At 39.9% G+C, this 22,611-nt stretch overlaps 3 protein-coding genes across 3 annotated transcripts; all 3 read left to right on the forward strand.

The window, feature by feature from the left end:
* Nucleotides 1-2,511: 2,511 nt before the first annotated feature.
* Nucleotides 2,512-3,459, forward strand: LOC100158167 (olfactory receptor 5V1-like). The gene has a single exon (XM_021081267.1). The coding sequence runs from the start codon at nucleotides 2,512-2,514 to the stop codon at nucleotides 3,457-3,459; it is 948 nt and encodes a 315-aa protein (XP_020936926.1).
* Nucleotides 3,460-11,379: 7,920 nt separating this feature from the next.
* On the forward strand, nucleotides 11,380-12,330 carry LOC100156546 (olfactory receptor 12D3). The gene has a single exon (XM_001929471.2). It carries the CDS (start codon nucleotides 11,380-11,382, stop codon nucleotides 12,328-12,330), a length of 951 nt encoding a protein of 316 aa, XP_001929506.2.
* Nucleotides 12,331-17,516: 5,186 nt separating this feature from the next.
* LOC110258114 (olfactory receptor 12D3-like) lies at nucleotides 17,517-21,463 on the forward strand. The gene is made up of 2 exons (XM_021081270.1): nucleotides 17,517-17,615; nucleotides 19,027-21,463. Exon 2 carries the CDS (start codon nucleotides 19,172-19,174, stop codon nucleotides 20,108-20,110), a length of 939 nt encoding a protein of 312 aa, XP_020936929.1. The 5' UTR covers nucleotides 17,517-17,615; nucleotides 19,027-19,171; the 3' UTR covers nucleotides 20,111-21,463.
* Nucleotides 21,464-22,611: the final 1,148 nt, after the last annotated feature.

Genomic DNA, 22,611 nt, shown 5'->3' on the forward strand with positions numbered 1-22,611 from the left:
AACATATCAGCATGATTTGGTATAAATGCCTGTTGTCAAATCCATATTATGTGAGAAATAGAAATGAGATGGATTTGTTTAGTCCAGAGTCAAAGTTTCATGTAGTAAAATCTTTCATGTAGAAGAGAGAGCAAACTTTACCTGTTATTTTTGGAGGCTAAATATGTCAAATAACAATGATTATGTCTACCATTTCCTGTTATTTTATGACTACAAGCTATATTAAATACCAAATGCTTTACTTCATTTAGTGCTCACAATTTTCAAATGAGAAAGATATTTTTATTTTCACTTAGGGAGGAAGAGTTTTATATCTTGTTGGTGGTCACACAGCTAGTAAGTGGGTGGAAAAGCTGAATTTTTTAGTATTCATGCAGCTAGTAGGTGAACTTAACCATCCTCCCAGTTATAAAAATTACAGCACATTATGACCAAGCATTTTTCTAATGCTTGGATTTGTTTAAAGATGGAACAGTCTCTCTTTACAGCTTTTGATATCTCCCATCAACACAGTGTTTGATCTTTAGCTGGATTATCACCTAGCAAACAACTGTACAGGGTATTTCAGTGGCTAGACTGGATGACTTTTAAAGGATTCTTCCAACTTGGAGCTACAGATGCCCCATTCTGTACATTCCATAACAGATGGTTGAAGATATATTGTTGAATTTTATGCACCAAGCACCATGCCCTAGACTCAGTAATGCTTACTGATTATATTAACAGCTATGGTTAGCATGGATTTAGTTAGACTTCCGTGTGGGAGAGAGAGCTGGATGATGGTAGTACAGCAGATGAAAGCTTAGAGAACAGGATTTCTCAAGATTTCGCCTTCTTTATGATTTTTCAGTTGACATGTATGATGTTTTCAGTTCTAGAGAATTCTTTGATTAATGGAAGCACTCTATTGTAGAGTTTTTCCTTTGCTTATTCACTTAAACACTATGAAAATACCCATTCAGGGTCAAATAACACTGAACAAACCGCTCTTCAAAATGGAAATTTTCCAAAGTGAGAGTTTCTTATTTGTATATGGGACAAAGCAGTCAGATGATGCACAAGAAAGTTTTTTGTGTAAATGCATTCAGATTAAATCCCTCATTTTAATATTGATAGAAATTCTTAAAGCCAGTTTATATTTTTCCTTAGCTCTAGGCCTGAAATTTCGGGCTTACTATTTTCTTGTCTTCCATTCAATTCTCCACTGAGATGGAATTCAGCCAAGTGCTGCCCCCAGTAGACTAACTCATGAGGGATTTTCTTCATGGAAAGCATATTTTTTTCATGACACTCAAATGATTCATGGCTTCCAGGAAGTTAAGTAGAAATAAAATGATTTATATTGATTAAATGGATTTTTAACTATCCCACAATTTAAAAAAATAAGACTCTCAGTCTTAATTTCTATTCTTTACCTGGCCCATAGTATAAATTTCTATTTATCTAGTACTTTGTGGTGGAAGGGGGGTTGCTTTGTTTTGCTTTGAGTCAAAGATAGCATCACATAGTTTTATAAATACTGTTCTGGGTAGCCACTACGCTTTGATCAGAAGTGACATTCACGATGAAACTTACTTTCCATTCTAGATATTGGGAAGAATACAGGCTGCAGAAGGCTGTTTGAGGCTAAAATGAGACAAAGTATTTGACATGTTTTACTCACCAAACCTGGGACATAAACAATGTCCCTTTTTCTATTCTTAGGTTTTCTCTTCACTGGGGAGTGGTTTCAACAACCAGTACAAGTGATAGCATTCTCATCTTCAAGTCTTAAAGCCATGGTTTATAAGAGTCTGTTCCAGGACTTGCTAGCTAGTCTCAGCTATTATTTATTTTATGGATTTTATCAAAGTACATGGTATCATATTCTGGTACCATATCGTTTTGTGAATTTTCTGTTCCACTTTCATTATCTTAAAATTAACATATTAAAACTATAAAAAGCAGTCCCCAAGAGTGCAAGGAAGACTAGGAGGCGTCACAAGGAGAGATTCAAATAGCCCCACAAGTCTTAAACAAGTTGTCTGATGAATTTGTCACCAACCATCTCCAAGACACAACAAGGTGTGAGAGAAGGGCTTGCCACTATCCATCTACATAAATAGCCCTTAGACTGGAGTTCCTGGTGGCCTAGCTGGTTAAGAATTCAATTGAACTGTGGCACGAGTTCAATCCCTGGCTCAGGAAGTTCTGTATGCCATGGGCGTGACAAAAAAAAATAGCCCTTAGACTGCATATAAACTTAAAATATTTCATGTAAAGGTGCTGCCAATGTTCTGTAAGAGATGTAGCCTATAGGAAATATTTAAATGTGTGGGTTTTCAAAATGTGATGATGGTAACACACCACTGTGATGTCATGGATTCTAAATGCCCTAGTGTTTTTCCTCATGTGGATAATGGCTCTTTTCTCTATAAACCTATATTTTCTTGTTTTATAGATGATTGCTATTGTCACACGTGAATACTGCCATTTGTACTGCTTTTTTCTCAGTTCCCAAGAAAAAACATCATGGAAAGAGAAAACACAACTCTGTCTGAATTTATCATTTTAGGATTCTCTGACTTAAATGATTTGCAGTTTTTACTCTTTACCATATTTCTTATGATCTATCTCTGTACCTTGGGAGGAAATACCTTTATTATTTTGGTAACATTGGCTGATATACGACTAAATACCCCCATGTATTTTTTTCTGAGGAATTTGGCCTTTCTTGACATCTGTTATACCACCACCAACGTCCCGCAGATGATGGCGCATCTCCTATCAGAGAAGAAAAGCATTTCCTATGGGGGCTGTGTGACTCAACTTTTTGCATTCCTTTTCTTTGTGGGAGTAGAGTGTCTTTTGCTGGCAGCAATGGCATATGATCGTTACATTGCGATCTGTAAGCCCTTAAGGTATTCAGTTATTATGAACAAGGCTCTGTATAGCCAGTTAGCAGCCTCATGCTGGGTTAGTGGTTTCCTCAATTCAGCAGTGCACACAGTACTGACCTTCCACCTGCCCTTCTGTGGCAACAACCAGATTAATTATTTCTTCTGTGACATCCCCCCGTTGTTGATTTTGTCTTGTGGGGACACTTCTGTCAATGAGTTGGTGTTACTCTTCATCGGGGTCTTCATTGGATGGGCTCCTTTTCTGGGTATCATCCTTTCCTACCTCTATATTATCTCTACCATCTTGAGGATCCGCTCCTCAGAGGGGAGACAAAAGGCCTTTTCCACCTGTGCCTCCCACCTGGTCATTGTCCTTCTCTATTATGGCAGTTCCATCTTCACATACGTACGGCCCATCTCATCTTACTCACTGACGAAAGACCGGCTGATCTCAGTACTGTACAGTGTTGTCACCCCCATGCTAAACCCCATAATTTACACTTTGAGGAATAAGGACATCAGAAAGGCTCTGAGAGCTGTGGTAGTAAAAGTTGTGGTCTTCAAATGCCATTTTCCTTGAAGTATAGTGTTCATTTTTCTATGATAAATATTAGAAAATTACCTGTCTTGCTGATGCAATCTGGTTTTGTTTCATCATTGTTGTTTTGCCAGCATTAACAGTTTCAATGATAAATGGGCAAAATGTTAACAGTAGATTAATCTGGGAAAACGGTTATTGGATTTTTGGGGAACTCGTTTTATTCCTGAAACACTTCTCTGTGTTCTGTATCTTTGAAATTATTTCTAAATAAAAAGTTAAAAAGTTAATTTGAAGCTTATGAGCATACATGAAAATACGATGTGCTTGTCTCTACATGGTGCATGTTTTTTTGGTTTGTTTTTTAACATCCATGTCAAATATATTCTTCAGTTACTCTGCTGTTCTTTAATTTTGCTTTGTCATATGATAAACTATCTATTAACTTATGTTTCTGTTACTTTCAACGTTTGCCTAAAGGTTTTCCTCCCTTGTCACTTTCCTTCATACATTTACTGTACTTTCAAAATCGTGAGACTGTTTCCCCCCACAGAATTCAGAAATCCTTCTCCTTGTTTTCAAACACTGACAGTATATATATTTTTTCTATTGAGACTGCCAGAATAATGTTTAGGTTAGTCTACCTTAATTTAGATTCCCTAAAATGATCAGTTCTTTTCCATTTTGGACAGAATTGTAACAAATATTTGAAAGTCCACATTATGCCTGAGGAATATGGACTTCCACAGAAATGACCAAAGGTAAAATGAGTTATCTCAGTGTCAGCTCTGAAGACATTTCAGATTTTTCCAGTAAATAAATGCATAGAACAAATTCAGATACGTTTTTGTCTGGAAAAGGCCATGTCATAATCTCTGCACTCTCTGTTGTGTTCCTCACTTCTTTACATATGTGGCAAAGATCCATCTTTGAGGAGTCTTCTGCTTAACTTTACTTCACAAGTCATGAAGCTTCCGTGCTTCTTAATTCACGCTTTTACAAAAACAGCCTTGAATACACAGTGAAATTCAGAGGGAGGAAAACATCTCAATTTTTCAAGAGATATAAAATATTCAGTTTGCATTCTATTCAAATTTAGAACAAGGAACACAAAGTGCATTTATAAAGAAAGATAAGTACATGGTATTTAATTCTATGCCCACTTTCAGGTTGAAAAAGTAGTGAAATTAATAAGACAAGGAGATTTTTTTGTGGCCCAGTGGTAACAAACCCAACTAGTATCCAGGAGGAAGCGGGTTCAATGCCTGGCCTTACTTAGCAGGTTAAGGATCTGATGTTGTGGTGAGCTGTGGTGCAGACTGAGGATGCGGCTCACATCCCATGTTGTTGTAGCTGTGACTGTGGCCAGCAGCTCCAATTGGACCCCTAACCTGGGAACCTCTTATGCCAAGGGTGCTGCCCTAAAAAGCAAATAAAAAGAAGACAAACAGGAATGGTAAAAGGTAAGAGGGAAAGAGTGTGAGGAGAGGAGAGAAAAAAGAAAGGAGAGGACAAGAGGGCAAGATAAATTCAAGACAGGAAAAAGGACCTGGCGGGAATAGTCCTATAGTTATCCAAAAAGAGAGATAAAGACAGAGGGGGAAAGGCTGACTGGATTGACACAGAAAACAGGAAATATATCATTTCTCTATGTTCAAAAAGGATATTTATTGTAGCAGCACAAATAATAACTTTAGATTCTTTGCAGTATTTCAACAGACCTCCTACATAAAAGGGTGTTTTACTTACTTCTGCCACAGGTCTCCATAAAACACTCAGTACTTCAATGTAAATTAAACAAATTTATTCCCACTGTTCATTCTCTCCTTCCCCCCCTCAAATCCTTCCCTTTTCTTTATCTGTAAAACCCAGTTTATAATTCATCATTTTTAGTTTTCACTATATTGCTTTAAGTGATATCACCCCCTTTTTTTTCCTGTATTTACTAGGTGTTAGGCTTTTCAAAGATAAGAGCTATAGGCCTTATCTTTCTTTCATATTCTCATCATTCCCTTTTTCTCATGACCAACAAAGGCTCTACTTCAAATTTATTATTAAAATAATTAATCTAGGAGTCCCTGCTGTGGCACGGTGGCTTAATGATCTGGCTTGTCTCTGTGGAGGCACCAGTTTGATCCCTGGCCTGGTACAGTGGGTTAAGGATCAGGTGGTGCTGCAGCTGGTGGCATAGGTCACAGCTCTGACTCAGATTCCATCTCTGGCTCAGGAACTTCCATATGCTTCGGGCGAGGCCAAAAAAGACAGAAAAAAAAAAAGTAATCTAGTGGCTTCACTAGCACCCCAAAGAAAGGATAAAGTGACACTTACAGAAGAGAAATATGGGGAGAATAAGTCTTTGGAGAGAAAATCCCAAGACATTAATGCCCAAGATGCCACTGGGGAGGTTTATACAGCATTCAGTCTGTTCTCTGGCCTTAAGAGATGAATTCGCTGAGATTCAGTCTTACACCCAGGTATAAGCTGTTTGCAATAAAATGGGTGTAAGAAGTTTGAACAGCTAGAATTATCTCTCCATTCAAGGAGACAGTAAACACATCTGATCTCTGATTTTTGGATATCCTTTTTAAACCAAAAGTTTATTACAAACTATATAAAGACATGAGGGCAGGGCAAATTGGCTCAGAGTAAGAAAAAAGTGGGCTTAGATTAGAGGAAGAATTTTCTAAAGAAAAGGGGATAAGACATCCCAGGCGGGGAACTTCTTTGAATCCAGGCTGTGAAAATGACCAAGTGCAACAGCGGGCAGGCGTGTTAACTAGTAAAGCTTTGAATTTCTTAATCTATTTGTGTGCACATTTTTGCTTTTTTTTTTTTCTGGTTTTTGTTTGTTTGAATAGACTCTCATTGCAGTCAAGTATAGGTGTCTGTTTTAATTAATGTCTGAGTGCCTACGTCTGTTTTGTGGTGTGTGTGTGTGTAACAAAGAGATAGAGAAAATACAAAGAGAAGAAGAAAGTGAAGGAGAGAGAAAAAACTAGGTGAGTAATCACTTAATGTATATCAAAATTGGTCATCATAAAAAGGCAAGCTCTAGTTCTAGTGTTTAACAGTATGTTAGTTTGCACCTAGCGTTGCATAATTACATAACTCTGCAGTAGTAGTATTTTTAGTGGAAGAGGGACGATGCTATTATCCAGGAAAAAATAATTTTCAAAACTGTACTGTGAAGTATTTACTTATGTAAATCCCCAAACCCTGATGTGTGCATTGGTCACAATGTCCTTCAACTAATGATTCTTGAGATTAATCCTCTTCCCTCCGTTATCAATAATTCCATTTAGAATATTTCTTCTATATCCGTATTCATGGAATGCAGCTCCTAGACTCTTTTTTTTTGTCTTCTTCCTAGACTTTTTTTTTTTGTCTTTTTAGGACCATACCCTTGGCATATGGATGTTCCCAGGTTAGGGGTTGAATAGGAGCTATAGCTGCCGGCCTACATCACAGCCACAGCAGCTCAGGATCTGAGCCGTGTCTGTGACCTACACCACAGCTCACAGCAATGCTGGATCCTTAACCCACTGAGCAAAGCTAGGTATCGAACCCATGTACTCATGGATACTAGTTGGGTTGTTAACTGTTGAGCCAAGATGGGAACTCCTAGACTTTTGTATTCTTTCACCGATTCTATAATTACTTAAATTTTAAATACTCTTTATTGATGGTAATTGTAAGAATCACTGGTATCTCTGAAAGCAGTCTATGACAAAAATTAATTGCTAAAGCAACTGGCCCTTTATGGCTAAAAACTGTCTATTTAATCACAAATGTTCATTGCTTCCTTTTGCTGTTGCCATGTCCTCTGGTAAAGTGGAGGAGTGTTTTGTGAATTTAGCATCACATTCAGGGGAATGTTGTGGATAGTTTGTGGGTTAGAGTGCTTAAAAAAAAGATGAGTCTAACCTCTTGAGGGTAGTTTTTGTAGTTGACAAACATTGAACAGGTAATCATTATTCATTAGTTAATTCATTAAAAATAACATAAAAAATATTCCAGATGCCATTTTAGCGCTGGGTTGCAGTAGTGAACAAAATAGACAATGGGTTTTGGTTTTTGTTTGTTTGTTTATTTATTTATTTATTTTTGAGACTGCATTTAAGTAAAAAAAAAAAAAAGATGACATGTATAACAAGGAGTCCCTTCGTGGTTCAGTGGTTTAAGAACCCAACTAGGATACACCAGGATGCAGGTTCAATCCCTGGCCTCACTCAGTGGGTTAAGGATCCAGCGTTGCTGTGAAGTGTGGTGTAGGTCACAGAGGAGGCTTGGATCCCGCATTGCTGTGGCTGTGGTGTAGGCTGGCAGCTGCAGCTCCAATTCAACCCCTTGCCTGCGAACCTCCATATGCCGCTAGTATGGCCCTAAAAAAAGGCAAAAAAAAAAAATGTGTAACAAAATCCAATATACCAGATTGTGTCGTTGATAACAACATAGCAAGAAAGGATAGCACAGGATGCCTTTTTTGTTTTTTGTTTTTTTTTTTTTTTTTTTTTTTTGTAATTTAACATAAGGCAATCAAATAAATCCACACTGTGGGAGTAGCTTTAGGGTAAAGATCTGGAAGAGATGCGGAAATCAGTCATGTAATTTATCAAGTGTAAGACTGCTTCATATAAGTGGCAAGATGGTGCACAGACCTTGAGATGAGAGTGTAATTAGTATATTCTAGGAATAGCAGAGATCAGTGTGGCTGAGTAAACAAGGCGTAGAGTGGAAGTGGAAGCCTAAAGCATTAGGCTTGTATTTAACAGAATAATCCTGGATGCTGTCTTGAGAATAGTGTGGAAATAAGATCATTCCAATAATCCAAATGAGGAATGATGGTGGTTTGCACAAACAGAATCACATAGGAATTAGTAAGAAAGGGATTTGGGGAGTTCCCATCGTGGTGCAGTGGTTAACGAATCTACTAGGAACCATGAGGTTGTGGGTTCGGTCCCCGCCCTTGCTCAGTGTGTTAAGGATCCGGCGTTGCCGTGAGCTGTGGTGTAGGTCGCAGACGCGGCTCAGATCTTGTGTTGCTGTGGCTCTGGTAGGCCGGCGGCTGCAGCTCCGATTAGACTCCTAGCCTGGGAACCTCCATATGCCACAGGAGCGGCCCAAGAAATAGCAAAAAGACAAAAAAAAAAAAAAAAAAAAAAAAAAAAGAAGAAAGGGATTTTGCACCTATATGCCTGAAACAAATTAGTGTGCAACTTTCCTTTCTGTGAAGTCCTGTTGCAGGTGTTGATATCAAGATTGTGCTAACCTTATAAAGGAAGTTGAGAAATATTCTCTTTTTCTTTGTTTAGAAGAATTTGTGTAAGTTACTGTTAGTTCTTTCTTAACTAATTGATAGACTTCACCGGTGAAATCTGGATTTGGTGTTTCCTTTTGGGGATGATTTTAAATAGCAGCTCTAATTTCTTATATAGCTATCAAACTATTCAAATTTTCTTTCCTTTACTGTCAGTTTTAGAAATTTATTTTGGTTTGAAGTAACTGGTAAATTTCATCTAAATTGTTAAATTAATTGGCATAAAGTTGTTCATAATAACCTTCTATCATTTTTAACATTGGTAACATCTATAGTGATAAGACCTTTCAAATTGATAATTTGAGTTCTCTCTCTCCTTCACAGTCTTGCTGGAGTGTATCAGTTTCACCAATATTTTCAAATAACTGAGTTTTGATGTTATTGATTTTTATTTATTGCACTTTCATTTTCTATTTTTCTTTCTTTTGGCCACACCCTCGCATGAAGAAATTCCTGGGCCAAGGATTGAACCCATGCCATGGCACTGAGGGGAGCTGCTGCAGTGACAAAGCTGGATGCTTAACCCACTGTGCCACCAGAGAACTTCCTGGATTTCTCCTTTTATACATGAATTATTTAGATGTGTCTTGCTTCATTTCAAGCATTTAGTGTGTTTCTGGATGTCTTTTTCTTATTGTTTTCTAATTTTACCATAGTCAAATAATATTTTTTGAATAACTCAGGCTTTTGAAATGTTTGCATCTTTCTAAAATTTTTTTGAAGTTTTTTAAAAAAGACAACCTATGCTTGATTTTGTAAATGTTCAATGTGTACTTAAAAATAGGAATTCTTTTCTTTTTTCCCATTGACGCATTCTATTCTACATAGTCCTAACATCCACCAATCGTAATCATTATTGCCTCGTAGAGTCATTTTTCACCTTTTTAAAGTCATTTTTCCTTGCACATACACAGACACATCCATTCTGGTGGTCTTTGTTTCTTTCTGCAGTTCCATTCTTCTGCTCAGAATCTTTTCCTACTGACTAAAGAACTTCCTTTAGTGTATATTTTAATGTAGTGATAAATTATCTCAATTTGTATGTTCTCTTTTTGTGGGTGTGACTTCTTATTGGATTAAGTGTTTATATATGTAAATCAAATTTGTAAGTTCATATTTTAAAATTCTTAGTAACCTTTTTTGGCTTTTTCTTCTATTAGGCATAGAGAGATGTGTTAAAAATTGCTACTGCGATTGTGGATTTGAATATTTCTTCGTTATTGTTATCAACTCTTGAAGCCATTTTATTGGGAGCTTACATTGGACCATGATATTCTGGACCAATCATTAGCACAGGAATCTTAGCGTGTTCGGGGGCGGGGGGGGCGGTTATTAGGTAGTTTTTTCAGTTCCTCTGTTCAAGGGCTCCCTCTTCTGTTACTAAGGCGGTGATTATTTTCTTTTACAAATAGCTGGGCTTTGTTCTTCCTACATTTATTATACCTTTTTCTTTCTGTTTTCCTCAATGCTTATGCCTTGTTTTGTTCTAATTCCTCTCTTCCCTCCCCCATGTAGAAGTTTCCATAAAATGTGGGACACTGTTTTCTGGGACTGAAAATTGGGGGAGGTGTTTAAAAAATTCTTCTCCTGTTAGGACTTTTCACCATGTCAAGTTTTTCACAACTATACACACAGCTCCACCACTATGCTGCAATATTGTGACTACTGATCTTAATTACATTGTTTTTACTCCCTCTACTTACACAATATTTGGAGTTTCTGGGTTTTATGTTTCTTAGTTTTACTGAAGGTTTAGGTTTTTAGGAGGGATATGTTAATTACCTAAGGTTTTAATACCTCTTAGGAGAAAAGAAGAAATCCTCACTAGGCTACATCTATGTTACTGCTAGAAGCTAGAATCATAAGCTGAACGATGAGTAATCTCTTCATGTTTTATTTATTTATTTATTTTTGTCTTTTTGCCTTTTCTAGGGCCGCTCCCGTGGCATATGAAGGTTCCCAGGCTAGGGGTCTAATTAGAGCTGTAGCTGCCGGCCTACACCATAGCCACGCCAGATCTAAGCCGCGTCTGCAACCTACACCACAGCTCATGGCAACACCGGATCCTTAACCCACTGAGCAAGGCCAGGGACTGAACCCTCAACGTCATGGTTCCTAGTCAGATTCGTTAACCACTGAGCCACAATGGGAACTCCTCTTCATGTGTTTTAAATTTGTCTGACCTCTAATTCCTGTAAGTAAGCAATCATCTCCTAAGTAAGATTATAATCATGCTTTAAATGTATACTTTTAAAAAGTGTCCTTTATTGGAGTTCCCTTGTGGTGCAGTGGGTTAAAAAATCCAGCATTGTCACTGCAGTAGCTTGGGTTGGCCCAGGAACTTCTGAATGCTGTGGGTTCAGCCAAAAAACGTGTCCCTTATCTATATCTGATTTGTTCATAATATGCTGCTTTTATTAGTCTAATGTCTTTTGACTGCTTCAGAATTTATTTGATACTGTCTTAGTTTTCATTAATTTTCTGGCAAGTAAATTTAGCTTTACCACTCCTAAATATTCTTCACATTGTAGCTAACTTTTAGACTCTTCCAAATAGCAAACTTGCTTTACTTACCCCCCACAGTGTAAAATTAAAAATTCAAAAAAATTAACTCCTCGTTATTGTTGTATTTGCTCCCCAAAGCAATGGAGAATGTCACCACAGGGAATGAGTTTCTTCTACTTGGCCTGACTGGTGTTCAGATGCTGCGGCCTTTCTTCTTTGTGATTTTCTTGATGGTTTACTTGATAAACTTGGTTGGAAATGGAGCTATATTAGTGATTGCTATTTTGGAACCTAAACTTCATTCTCCTATGTATTTTTTCCTGGGAAACCTTTCCTGTCTGGATATATGCTACTCTTCAGTGACACTGCCCAAAGTCCTTGTAAACCTCCTCTCCACTCACAGGGCCATATCCTTCCTAGGCTGTATCACTCAGCTCCACTTTTTCCACTTTCTGGGCAGCACAGAGGCCATCTTACTGGCCATCATGGCTTTTGATCGTTTTGTGGCCATCTGCAACCCGCTTCGCTACACTGTCATCATGAACCCCCAAATGTGTATTCTCTTGGCAGTGGTGGCCTGGATCACCAGCTTCTTTTATGCACTGATGCATTCTCTCATGACTGCACGCCTGAACTTTTGCCACTCGCACAAACTCAATCACTTCTTCTGCGATGTCAAGCCGCTTTTGGAACTGGCCTGTAATAACACACTGCTCAACCAAAGGCTTCTTTCTGTTGTCACAGGCAGCATATCTATGGGAGCTTTCTTCCTGACTCTTCTCTCCTACTTCTATATTATCTGCTCCCTTCTGTTCAAGAATAAGTCCTGCAGAATCCTCCACAAAGCTTTGTCCACTTGTGCCTCCCATTTCATGGTCGTTTGTCTTTTCTATGGACCCGTAGGCTTCACATACACTCGTCCTGCCTCAGCCACCTCCATGAGTCAGGACCGCATGGTGGCCATCATATACAGTGCAGTCACTCCAGTGCTGAATCCACTGATTTACACTCTTAGGAATAAAGAAGTGATGTTGGCGCTGAAGAAAACCTTTGGGAGCAAGTTGTTTGAATACTGCCAGCAGCACCACTGAGATTAAGAGACTTAAATCTGATTTCCATCAAGATTTTTATCTCTTCACTGTAATAAAAGGTTTACTTGATTTCTACTTTTCCTTCAGGAATTTGCAGCACCTATAAATATAGTCTGCACTCAATTGTGCATAATGATTATGTGTTCAATTTTTATTCATCTAGTCATTTATCGAAGACATAGTCATTGAACATATGTCATGCAGCACAGTAGGTGCAAGAAACACAGGAGTGAGCAAAAAAAATTTCATGATCTCAAGTTCCCTGGTGGTAAGCAGATTAAGGAGCTGGCATTGTCACTGCTGTGGCTTGGGTCACTACTGTAGTATGGGTTTGATCCCTCATCTGGGAACTTCCGCACGCTGGCCTGGGAACTTCCACATGCTGCAGGCATGGCCAAAAAAAGAGAAGAAAAGAAATTTCACAATTTCCTAAAAGTTAAAGTTTAGTGTGATAGGGGACACACAATAAACAAGTTCATAAGTACATTTGTAGGGTTAATTAAGTGCTCTGACGAATAAAAGGAGATCAGAAGGATAGGTAGGGATGAGGGCAGGCACCCACTCTGTAATAAATACCTTATCTGTTCTTTGCCCTGGGTTTGGGGAGTCAAGATTCTAAAATTCTTGGCACTTCCAAAGCTATAGAAGTGTATTTGTTATTCATGAACCACTTGGATTACATCTGAGTTTATGCTCATAAGGTGACTCGTGGTGGGCTCCAGGGTAGCTTCAGGATGGGGCTGGTCGTGTTAGAAAAGACCAACCGTATGATCAGAGGTTTGGGATTGCGTTTTGGAGATATCAGCCTGACTCCCAGAGAGAAGGAAGGCTGGGCATTGGATGATACCCCCCAACACTGGTGAAGATGATCGTCCATTCAGTCTACAGATTCTAATGCTAATCTCTTTCAGAAACACCCTCACAGACACACCCAGAGAGAAAATTTTATCATCTATCTGAGCATTCCTTGTCCCAGGCAAGCTGATTTAAAATGAACCATCACAGAGTTGCTGTTGTGGCTCAGCCGGTTAAGAACCCAACTAGTATCCATGAGGATGCAGGTTTGATCCCTGGCCTTGCTCAGTGGGTTAAGGATCCAGCATTGCCATGAGCTATGGTGTAGGTTGCAGACATGGCTCAGATCTCATGTTGCTGTGGCTGTGGCATAGGGCAGCAACTGTAGCTCCGATTCAACCCCTAGCCTGGGAACTTCCACCTGCCCCAGGCATGGCCCTAAAAAAGCAAAAAAAAAAAAAAATTCTGAGACTGATAGTACATGTCTCAGTTGCATCTAGATGCAGGACAATAGGAAGCCAGACTCTCAGGCAGCATCTTTTAATGTCTGCCTATAGACTTCCTCAGGGGAAGTCTGTGAGATGGATGTTTCAGTCTGCTCCTCTTTCACTAAGCCCTGGAGTGGTAGACAGTTAAGAACAGTTTCTTTGCTTGTAACTGTCTGGTAAGCCCCTGGCACAAGGCCCTCGGGCCATTAGTGTGTCCTCTGGGGGTCAGCAACAAAAGCCAGGGCACCAGCAGGGTACATGCATTTCTTTCTTAGAAACCAGAGATTTAGGGGAGGGCAGACGTGTAGCATGAAGCTTACATCTGTTGGCCTCCCTGAGCTCTGCAGAGGATTGCAATTGGCCCCTAGGTGTGTGCTAAATTAGAAGCCTGCTTCTCAGGCTGTAGCCTTTAAGAAAAGCAACTAAGGCCCTTTCCTCAGAAAGACTGGTATTTCTGTTTGATGTGTCTGTGCTCTGCCATGGGGGCTAGCCAATTAAGAACTGATTCTTACAGTCTTATGGGACCTATAAATAGGAGCCCTGCAGGTCACCAGAGCATGACAATGAAGGAATGTTCCCTGGATGGTGGGATATGCTGGCAAACTGAATGAAGTGGAGAGAGAACCCAAAGATAGTGTCTGCCAGGCCCCCCATCTATGGAGAGTGTGGCATTTGGTCCCTAGATGTGTATTAAATTAGAAGACTGCCATTTAGGAGTTCTCTTGAGGTGCAGGGGATTGAGGATCTGGTGTTCTCACTCTGGCGGCTCAGAGTCACTGCTGTGGCAAGGGTATGATCCCTTGCCCAGGAAATTCCACATGCTGCAGGCATGGCCAAAAAAAAAAAAAAAAAAAAGGACTGCCCTTCAGTCAAACTTTTAAAATAAGCAAATATGCCTCTTTTAGGTAAAGACTGGACATGTAGAGTTCCTGTTGTGTCTCAGTGGGTTAAGAACCTGACATAGCCTCTGCGAGGCTTTGGGTTCAATCCCTGGCCTTACTCAGGGGATTAAGAACTTCCATATGTTGCAGGTGCAGCCCTAAAAAACAAAAACAAAAAACAAAACAAAAAAACAACTGGAGACATTTCAGTCTGCTGTCTGTGCTGAGCCCTCTTTGGGGAGGGGTCAATAGCCACAGTGAGTTCATATGAGCCTTTTAAGAGAACTGACTCTTACTTCTTTATAGCCTTGTGGGTCTCATGGATGCAAGCCCTGTTGGTTTTCAAAGCTAAATGTTTGGGGCCCTGCTCCTCAAGGGGAACTCTTTAGAACTGGGTGCCAGATGTGGCATCCAAACTCTTCACTCCTCATGAGGGCTGGGAGTGGTGAGTCCCCTCCTGCTTGTGAGTTGCCATCCTGAGGAGGTGGAGTGTCTGGCCAGACTGTGTCTCAGCCTCTCTACCTGATTCAATGTGGGATTGGCCTCATTCATCTGATGTGTAGGAGCTGTTCAGCTAGTTCCTGGGTTTCTTTTTCTTTTTCTTTTTCTTTTTCAAGAAGAGCAGATAATTATGAGGTGGGCTTCTTGCTTCTGACTGCTGTGTAGGACAGAAGAGGGGAGAAGAGGGGCCAGGAAAGGACTGTGGGAGTCGACAGGGTCCGTCTGATGTGTGGCACTGGCTTGGCATTGGGTCTCAGGGCATTCCTGAGGGAGGCTGAGCTGGGCAGAGGGTGGGCAGCTGCCATCAGCAATTGCAGGTCTTCAGGCCATGTGATGATCAAAGGGAGGCGAGTCCATCCTTAGAGGAGGTACCTGTGTGAGGCGAGCAGCTGGGGTTGGGGCACCTGGAGAGAGTGTGATCCCTTTGATGCCCAAGGAGCCTGGCTCCATTCATGGCCAGCTTTCTGCTGGGAAAATAATCTGGTTTTCATTTTTCTTTTTATGAAAGTATAGTTGATTTACAGTGTTGTGCCAATTTCTGCTGTACAGTGGAATACTACTTGGCCATAAAATAAGAATGAAATAACCTGGCTTTCTTTTAGAGGGAATTTTTCCCTCTGTAGCTATAGATTAGGTGTGTCCACGGCAGGAAGTGAGTTGAGGACCCTCCAACTTTGCCATCTTGAACCAGATCTTCCCCTATTCGTTTTTTGTTAATTTAGAATCAGCTTGTCAGTATCCACGAGAGAAAACATATTTTGAATTTGATAAAAAGTAATCTTTTTGCAAGTGTCATCTGCAATAGAGCTGGAAAAATTCTAGATATGGGACTGAGGTTTCCAGACGATGATTCTTTTTTTCTTTTTACTTTTTAGGGCCACACCTGTGGCACCTTTAAGTTTCCAGGCTAGGGGTGGAATCAGGGCTGCAGTTGCTGGCCTATGTAGCACCACAGCAAAGCGGGATCTGAGCCATGCCTGCAGATTACACCACAGCTCACAGCAACGCTGGATCCCCAACCCATTGAGCGAGGCCAGGAATCAAACCCATATCCCCAAGGATATTAGTCAGATTCGTTTCCTCTGTGCCAAAACAGGAACTCCCCAGACCATGATTCTCAACATCGCAAGCTTTCTGCTTCTTGCAAAAGGGCTTCATAACCCTTATTCAGAATTCTTTTTAGCCATGATTATCTGTGTGTGTAATCAGTCAGTAAGATTGCTTTCATCATTGTCATCTGTTTACAGATGAGGAAAATTGGGGCCCAGAAAGGATAAGTAACATAACCAAAGTCACACTGCTAGCAGAGCCGGGATTCAAACTCCAGGGGATCTTACTCCAGAGTCTGTGAGTTTCATTGTTTGCATCTATAAACTAATAATTATAAAGAACTTTTTGGCTAAGGCAGATTTTAAGAAAACTCTCTGTCAATTTTTCCTCCATTCACAGCCAGGATCTATTTTGAGTCCAAGAAGATAATGCATCTTTCATTTTTGGTAGATATAAAGCTCCTATTTTATGGTGGTTTTCTTTTTGTATGACATTTCTCAAGTTAAATAATTTACCTTCTTTTGCCAAAATGTTTCAGTTTAAACTTTATCATTTTTTAATTCTTCTTTAAATGATATTTATTTTTTCCATTATCGCTGGTCTACAGTGTTCCGTCAGTTTTCTACAGTACAGCAAAGAGACCCAGTCACACATAACTATATACATGCTTTTTCTCACATTATTCTACATCATGCTCCGTTAGAAGTGACTGAATATAGTTCCTAGTGCTATACAGCAGGATTTCATTGTTTATCCTTAATATATATTTCTCTAGATAATGACATCTATTGTATTCACACACTGTTAAGAGTTTCCACTGGTAGAGTTTCCAACTGTATCTTTTTAAAATTACTATACTTATTCTTTTCTTCAGTCTTTTAGTGAAAAACTGGCTCTGAATACTACTTTTCTCCCTCGTTGAAGGTAAAAAAAAAGTTCTCAAAAGGACACCAATTGATCAGATGATTAATTACTAAAAGAGACAAATAGAGAGAATAACCTTTTGAGACGAGATCCCAAGACATCTATGCTGAGAACATCTCCAGGGAGAGTCAGAGGGGATTCATCTTGTTTATTTGTGGTGGGAATAGGGGTGAAGGCCAAGTGTTCTGTGGTTCCTTCCTACACTTAGGTGTACGATGTTTGTCATATAAGACTCTGAGCAGCTAAAAGCTTTCTGTTCATTTTATTCAAATCCTCACAGCTCTGATTTTTGGATTTCCTCATGCACCAAAACCATGTATTTATTCCGGGTAGGTACACAAAGGAGTGAAGGATAGGATGAATGGGCACAGACAGTAGGTAGAACAGATGACTTTCCATTCGATGGAGAAGCGTTCTTGTTGTTGTTGTTTTGTTTTTTTGTTTTTTTTTTTACAGAAGGGGATTGAGACCATTGGAAGGGCTGAGTGAGAGTAACTGGGGAATCTGAATTTAAGCTGTGGAAATGACAGGATCTGGGGCAGTGGACTTCTGGCCCAAGTTCTTAGCTGGAAAGCTCTGACTTAATCTGTTGAGTCATGGAACTTTTGTTTAAAGTCGATATGGACGCATGTATGCATTTTTACATGTATCCTTTGGAGTGTTTTTTGTTTGTTTGTTTGTTTGCAAGTGACCAAATGCCCTATGTAAAGAGTTGCCTTGTTTCTTTTACTGCTTCTTCTGCAATGAAAATTATTTAACTAGTCCAATATGGTCATTGAGTTTGTTTGCCATCTCTGGTATGGCAATGCTTCAATAAATACCATGGCAAATCCATGATTTTTGACATTTGCCAACACATCTGAATGGCAGTCTAGGAAGTGGAATGGCTAACGTAGAGTCTTTGAGATGTTTGTAAGTGAGAGTCAGTGCTACATGTCTGTTAGAGGTTAAATCAACCGACACCTCCGTCTGTGTGTGTTTTTGCATCTTTGATAGATACATTGTCTTAAATGTTTTGATCTTTGTCAGAATAACAGATTGTATTTTACTTTGAATTTGGATTTCTGTTTTGGATATTTGTGTATTTTTCTCAATAAAAATTATGTTACAGTTTTCGTTGCTTCAGGTGGGAATGTTGCACGGCAGTTTTTCTGTTTCACTCCAAATATTTTTTCAAGTGAGCTATAGCCGCTTGAGAAATCATGAGAAATCAGGATTTTCTATTTTTCTGTTTTTTTTAACTCTGCTTTCACGTGGATGCAGACTTTTTTTCTATTTATTGTTTGTCTATGAATAAGTTGCATTTGGGGGGCACGTTATTAGTAGGATGTTTATATGGGAAGGGGATAGGACCTTTTTCCCAGATTTTTAACTCATTGGTCCCCTTCTCTGTTGCAACAGTTTTACTTTCTCTCAGTGTGAGGCACTCTCTTTCTAGGACTGATTATTTTCTCCTGTTTCCAAAATTCTCTTGTTACTGAAACTTCTTAGCATTGGGGGTGGGGGTGGGGGTGGGGTGGGGGTTTTCGTTCTGCATAAATAGCCCTGCTGCTGTGGTGCCCTCTGTGACTGCAGACACCAATTCTGCTGATTAGTGTTCCCTCTGCCTACACATTATAAGAAGTTTGTGGATTTTAAGAAATGTCTTCTAGTTTCCTGGAGAAGTTCAGGCTATAGGGAAGGTACTCTGTTTTTTAGTTGTTTTTTGGTTTTTGTTTTTTTTTTTTTTTTTTTTAGAGGCGATTTAAGACTATTGCTGAGCTTCTACCCGTACCCAGAAAGGAGAACATTGCCTATCACATCCATTTATAAATGTTTAAATGTTTACAAATACATCTGACACGACTCTTACTAGCTACATTAGTTTTAGTGCTACGATGGGGCTAAAATGGAGTCCTGTTCTCTTACTGTATTCACTGCCTATCTGCTTTCTTCTATGTGATCTGCTTTATAGGTTTAACTCAGCATTCTATGTATGCTTCTTAGTTCTATGCAGCGTATAGATCACAGGGTCTCTGAACTGATCCCATATTCTGGTTCCTAAATGACGTTGCAAGTGAATTTAACTCGAGCATCTCCAACCCCTTTGCTCAGCATGGATCACCCTCCTGTATTTCCCGGTGAGGAACTTGCTGCATTTAGCCTGTACAGTCTACTGGAACAGGTTTACTAATCGTCACCGTTGTTAGCCTTCTCAAGGCAATGGAGAATGTCACCACAGTGGATGAGTTTCTTCTGCTGGAACTGACTTCCAATCAGGAGCTGCAACCGATCATCTTCATGACCCTCTTGGTTGTGTACATTATAGATCTGTTTGGAAATGGGTCCATATTAGTGGTCGTCACCTCAGAGCCAAGACTCTACTCTCCCATGTATTTTTTCCTGGGAAATCTTTCTTGTCTGGATATCTGCTATTCTTCAGTGACACTGCCCATGCTAATGGCAAACCTCTTCTCCACTCACAAGGCCATATCCTTCCTAGGCTGCATCAGTCAGCTCCACTTCTTCCACTTTCTGGGCGGCACCGAGGCCCTTTTGCTGGCCGTGATGGGCTTTGACCGATTCGTGGCCATCTGCTACCCGCTTCGCTACACTGTGATCATGAACCTCTGGGTGTGTATTCTCTTGGCAGCTGTGGCCTGGATCACCAGCTTCTTTTATGCTCTGATGCATTCCGTCATGACCGCACGCCTGAACTTTTGCCACTCTCTGAAACTCAGCTACTTCTTCTGTGATGTGAAGCCCCTCTTAGAGTTGGCCTGTGGTGACATTCGGCTCAATCGATGGCTCATTTTTATTGTCACGGGCAGCTTATCTATGGCAGCGTGTTTTCTCACTCTCCTCTCCTACTTCTACATCATCACCTTTCTTCTCCTCAAGCACCAGTCCTGCCACATGCTCCACAAGGCTCTGTCCACTTGTGCCTCCCATTTCATGGTGGTGTCTCTCTTCTATGGAACTGTGGGGCTCACATACATCCCCCCTGCCTCTGCCACATCTGTGATACAAGAGAAGTACGTGGCTGTCATACACACCACTGTGACTTCGGTGCTGAATCCACTGATATACACCCTTAGGAATAAGGAAGTGAAGTTGGCTCTGAGGAGAGTCTTTGGGAGGAAATGGAAGCTGTCTGTCTAAAGAAAATCACTGGCAACACCAGAGGAAATGAGAACTGTGTGCTCTCTTGATGACATTTATTTTCTCATCTAGACTAACTTGGATCCATTTCTTGAATTCTGTTTTCATTTCAGAAATTTGTGCCACGTGTAGGCATGGTCTTCACACACACGATTCCAATTATCCTTTAGTCGCTCACGCAAAGTATTTTTTCAACAGGGAATGTTCACTTTGCAGTGGAAACGATCCCTATGTTTATGACATGAGGACATGGATCTTTTTTCAGCTGAGAAGCTGGGCAAACAAAAGCTGAAGAAGTAACTGCGTGTCTCTTTCCGAAAGTAAAATGCGTGGAGTAAAAGGCAGAATCAGCATGCCCTGGTGGGCACTCTTTTGCAGGGTTGGGTCAGTGAAAGCCTGTTTCATAAACACCACTTGACAGAACGTGGAAGGAAATAGTGGAGTGAGTCATGCGGGTATGTGATAGTTTATCCTGATGCAGAAATGACAGTGAATGGAGGAACAATGGTGTAGAGTGTTGGTATTTTACGGGAGGAATACAGCGTGTCCCACGTGCCTGGAACTCAGTGGGTAGTGAAGAGAGGGGCAGGAGATGAGGGCAGAAAAGCGATGGTAGTCAGGTCTTGGCATCCAGTTGGTCAGCTGAAGGTTCTCCACACTTACTCTGGGTAATGAGCCTGATAACGGGGCCCTTGAGCAAGGAAGTGACTTCCTACAACTTCTGTGGTGAAAGAATCACAGTGTTACTCTCTTGAGAACAGAGAGTAGAGGAACCAAGATGGAATTAGTTAGGATCCCTTATCATCCTTTGGATGAGAATCGAGGGCAGCCTAGGCCAGGGTAATGGTGGTGGCGACTGGAGGAGCATCGAGATTCTGGATGTATTTCGAACACTCAACTTTCAGTATTTGCCGATAGCTTCGATGCGCAGTAGGAAGATGAGAGGTATCCCAGATGATGATTAATTTTCAATGTCTATGTTAGTGCCCAGAAATGCCTGAAGTACAGTGAGTTTAGGCGACGAACAGAGCAAGGTGTGAAGTAGGTTTTGATTTGCTTTTCTCATAATAGAAATGTTTTGACTTGAGTTCTCCTTCCTACTAATTAATCCTCTTTATGCAAAGTACAGTGTATTTTGAAAACCTAATCTTAAAGACAAAGATAAATGCCATATGATATTATTTATGTGTGGAATCTGAACTATGACACAAGTGGACTATGAAGGAAAAGAATAGGAAAAAGCACACACACACACACACATATATATATGTATAACTGAATCACTTTGTTGTAGAGCAGAAATTAACACAACTTTGTAAATCAACTATACGTCAATAAAGTTAATTAAAAAGATAAAAATCTGAAGTTGCCTTGTGGCTCAGTGAATTAAGGATCTGGTGTTGTCACTGCTGTGGCTCTGGTTACTCTAGTGGTACAGGTTCAATCCTGGCCCAGAACTTCTGCATGCTATAGACATGTCTACAACAAGATAAAAAATAAAAAATAAGTAAAAACATAATCTTAAGATCAGAATGAAAGTTTTACTATCAAAGACAATTTCATATATGACAATTTTTTCTCTCTAGGAATTATTTAATTCAATTTTTCTGGTAATAAAAGCAATAAGAAATGGAACATAGGTTCAGTGTTAGAGCATTTATACATTGCTAAGAGGAATTAGGTATGTATTTAAACAACCAAATAATGCAGAATATGGCAGCTGAAGAAGACATTCTAAAGGGAATTGGCTTACTGGTACTGCTGTGGTGTGGGTTTGATCCCTGGTCCAGGAACCTTTGCATGCCTGGGATGCGGCGAAGGCAGGGTGTGGGGCAAGTTTAACTGTAGGTAAAAGCTAGGATGAGTAGAAAGTATATGTGTAATAAAGTAGAAGCCATATTTTATTTGATATATGATAAAGTTACCACAAAGTTGTAACAGTTTGTGTGTTGGTTCATAAGATATTAGTGATGTAAAAATAATCATTAATGTTAGGATAAGTGAAAAATTCTCAAAAATTTTCTTTTGATTTCTTTTCCAAAGATGCCAATACAGGTATACCTCAGAGATATTGTGGGCTTGTTTTCAGACCACTGCCATAAATTGGATAGAACAAAAAAGTGAGTCACAAGAATACTTGGTTTCCCAGCGCATAGAAAAGATGTTTATACTCTACTTAATCTCTTAAGTGTACAATAGCACTGTGTCTAAAAAACAATGTATACACCTTAATTAAACATATTTTCTTGCTGAAAAATGCAAACCATCACCTGAGCCTTCAGTGAGTTGTAGTAGTAGCATCAAAGATCACTGATCACAGATCACCATAACCAGTATCATAATACTGAAAAAGTTTGAGGTTTTGGGAGACTACCAAAATGTGACATGAGATTCAAAGTGGCCAAAAGCTGTTAGGAAATTGGCGCTGATAGGCTTGCTCGATGCAGGACTGCCACAGAGCTTCAATGTGTAAAAATCACAGTATCTGTGGAGGGCAGTAA

This window comes from Sus scrofa, unplaced genomic scaffold (assembly GCF_000003025.6).
Source record: "Sus scrofa isolate TJ Tabasco breed Duroc unplaced genomic scaffold, Sscrofa11.1 Contig1263, whole genome shotgun sequence".
NCBI classification, from domain to species: domain Eukaryota; kingdom Metazoa; phylum Chordata; class Mammalia; order Artiodactyla; family Suidae; genus Sus; species Sus scrofa.

Bases quoted from the DNA above. Each gene is read 5' to 3' on its own strand.
- LOC100158167 (XM_021081267.1), top strand. From the start codon at position 2,512: ATGGAAAGAGAAAACACAACTCTGTCTGAATTTATCATTTTAGGATTC.
- LOC100156546 (XM_001929471.2), top strand. From the start codon at position 11,380: ATGGAGAATGTCACCACAGGGAATGAGTTTCTTCTACTTGGCCTGACT.
- LOC110258114 (XM_021081270.1), top strand. From the start codon at position 19,172: ATGGAGAATGTCACCACAGTGGATGAGTTTCTTCTGCTGGAACTGACT.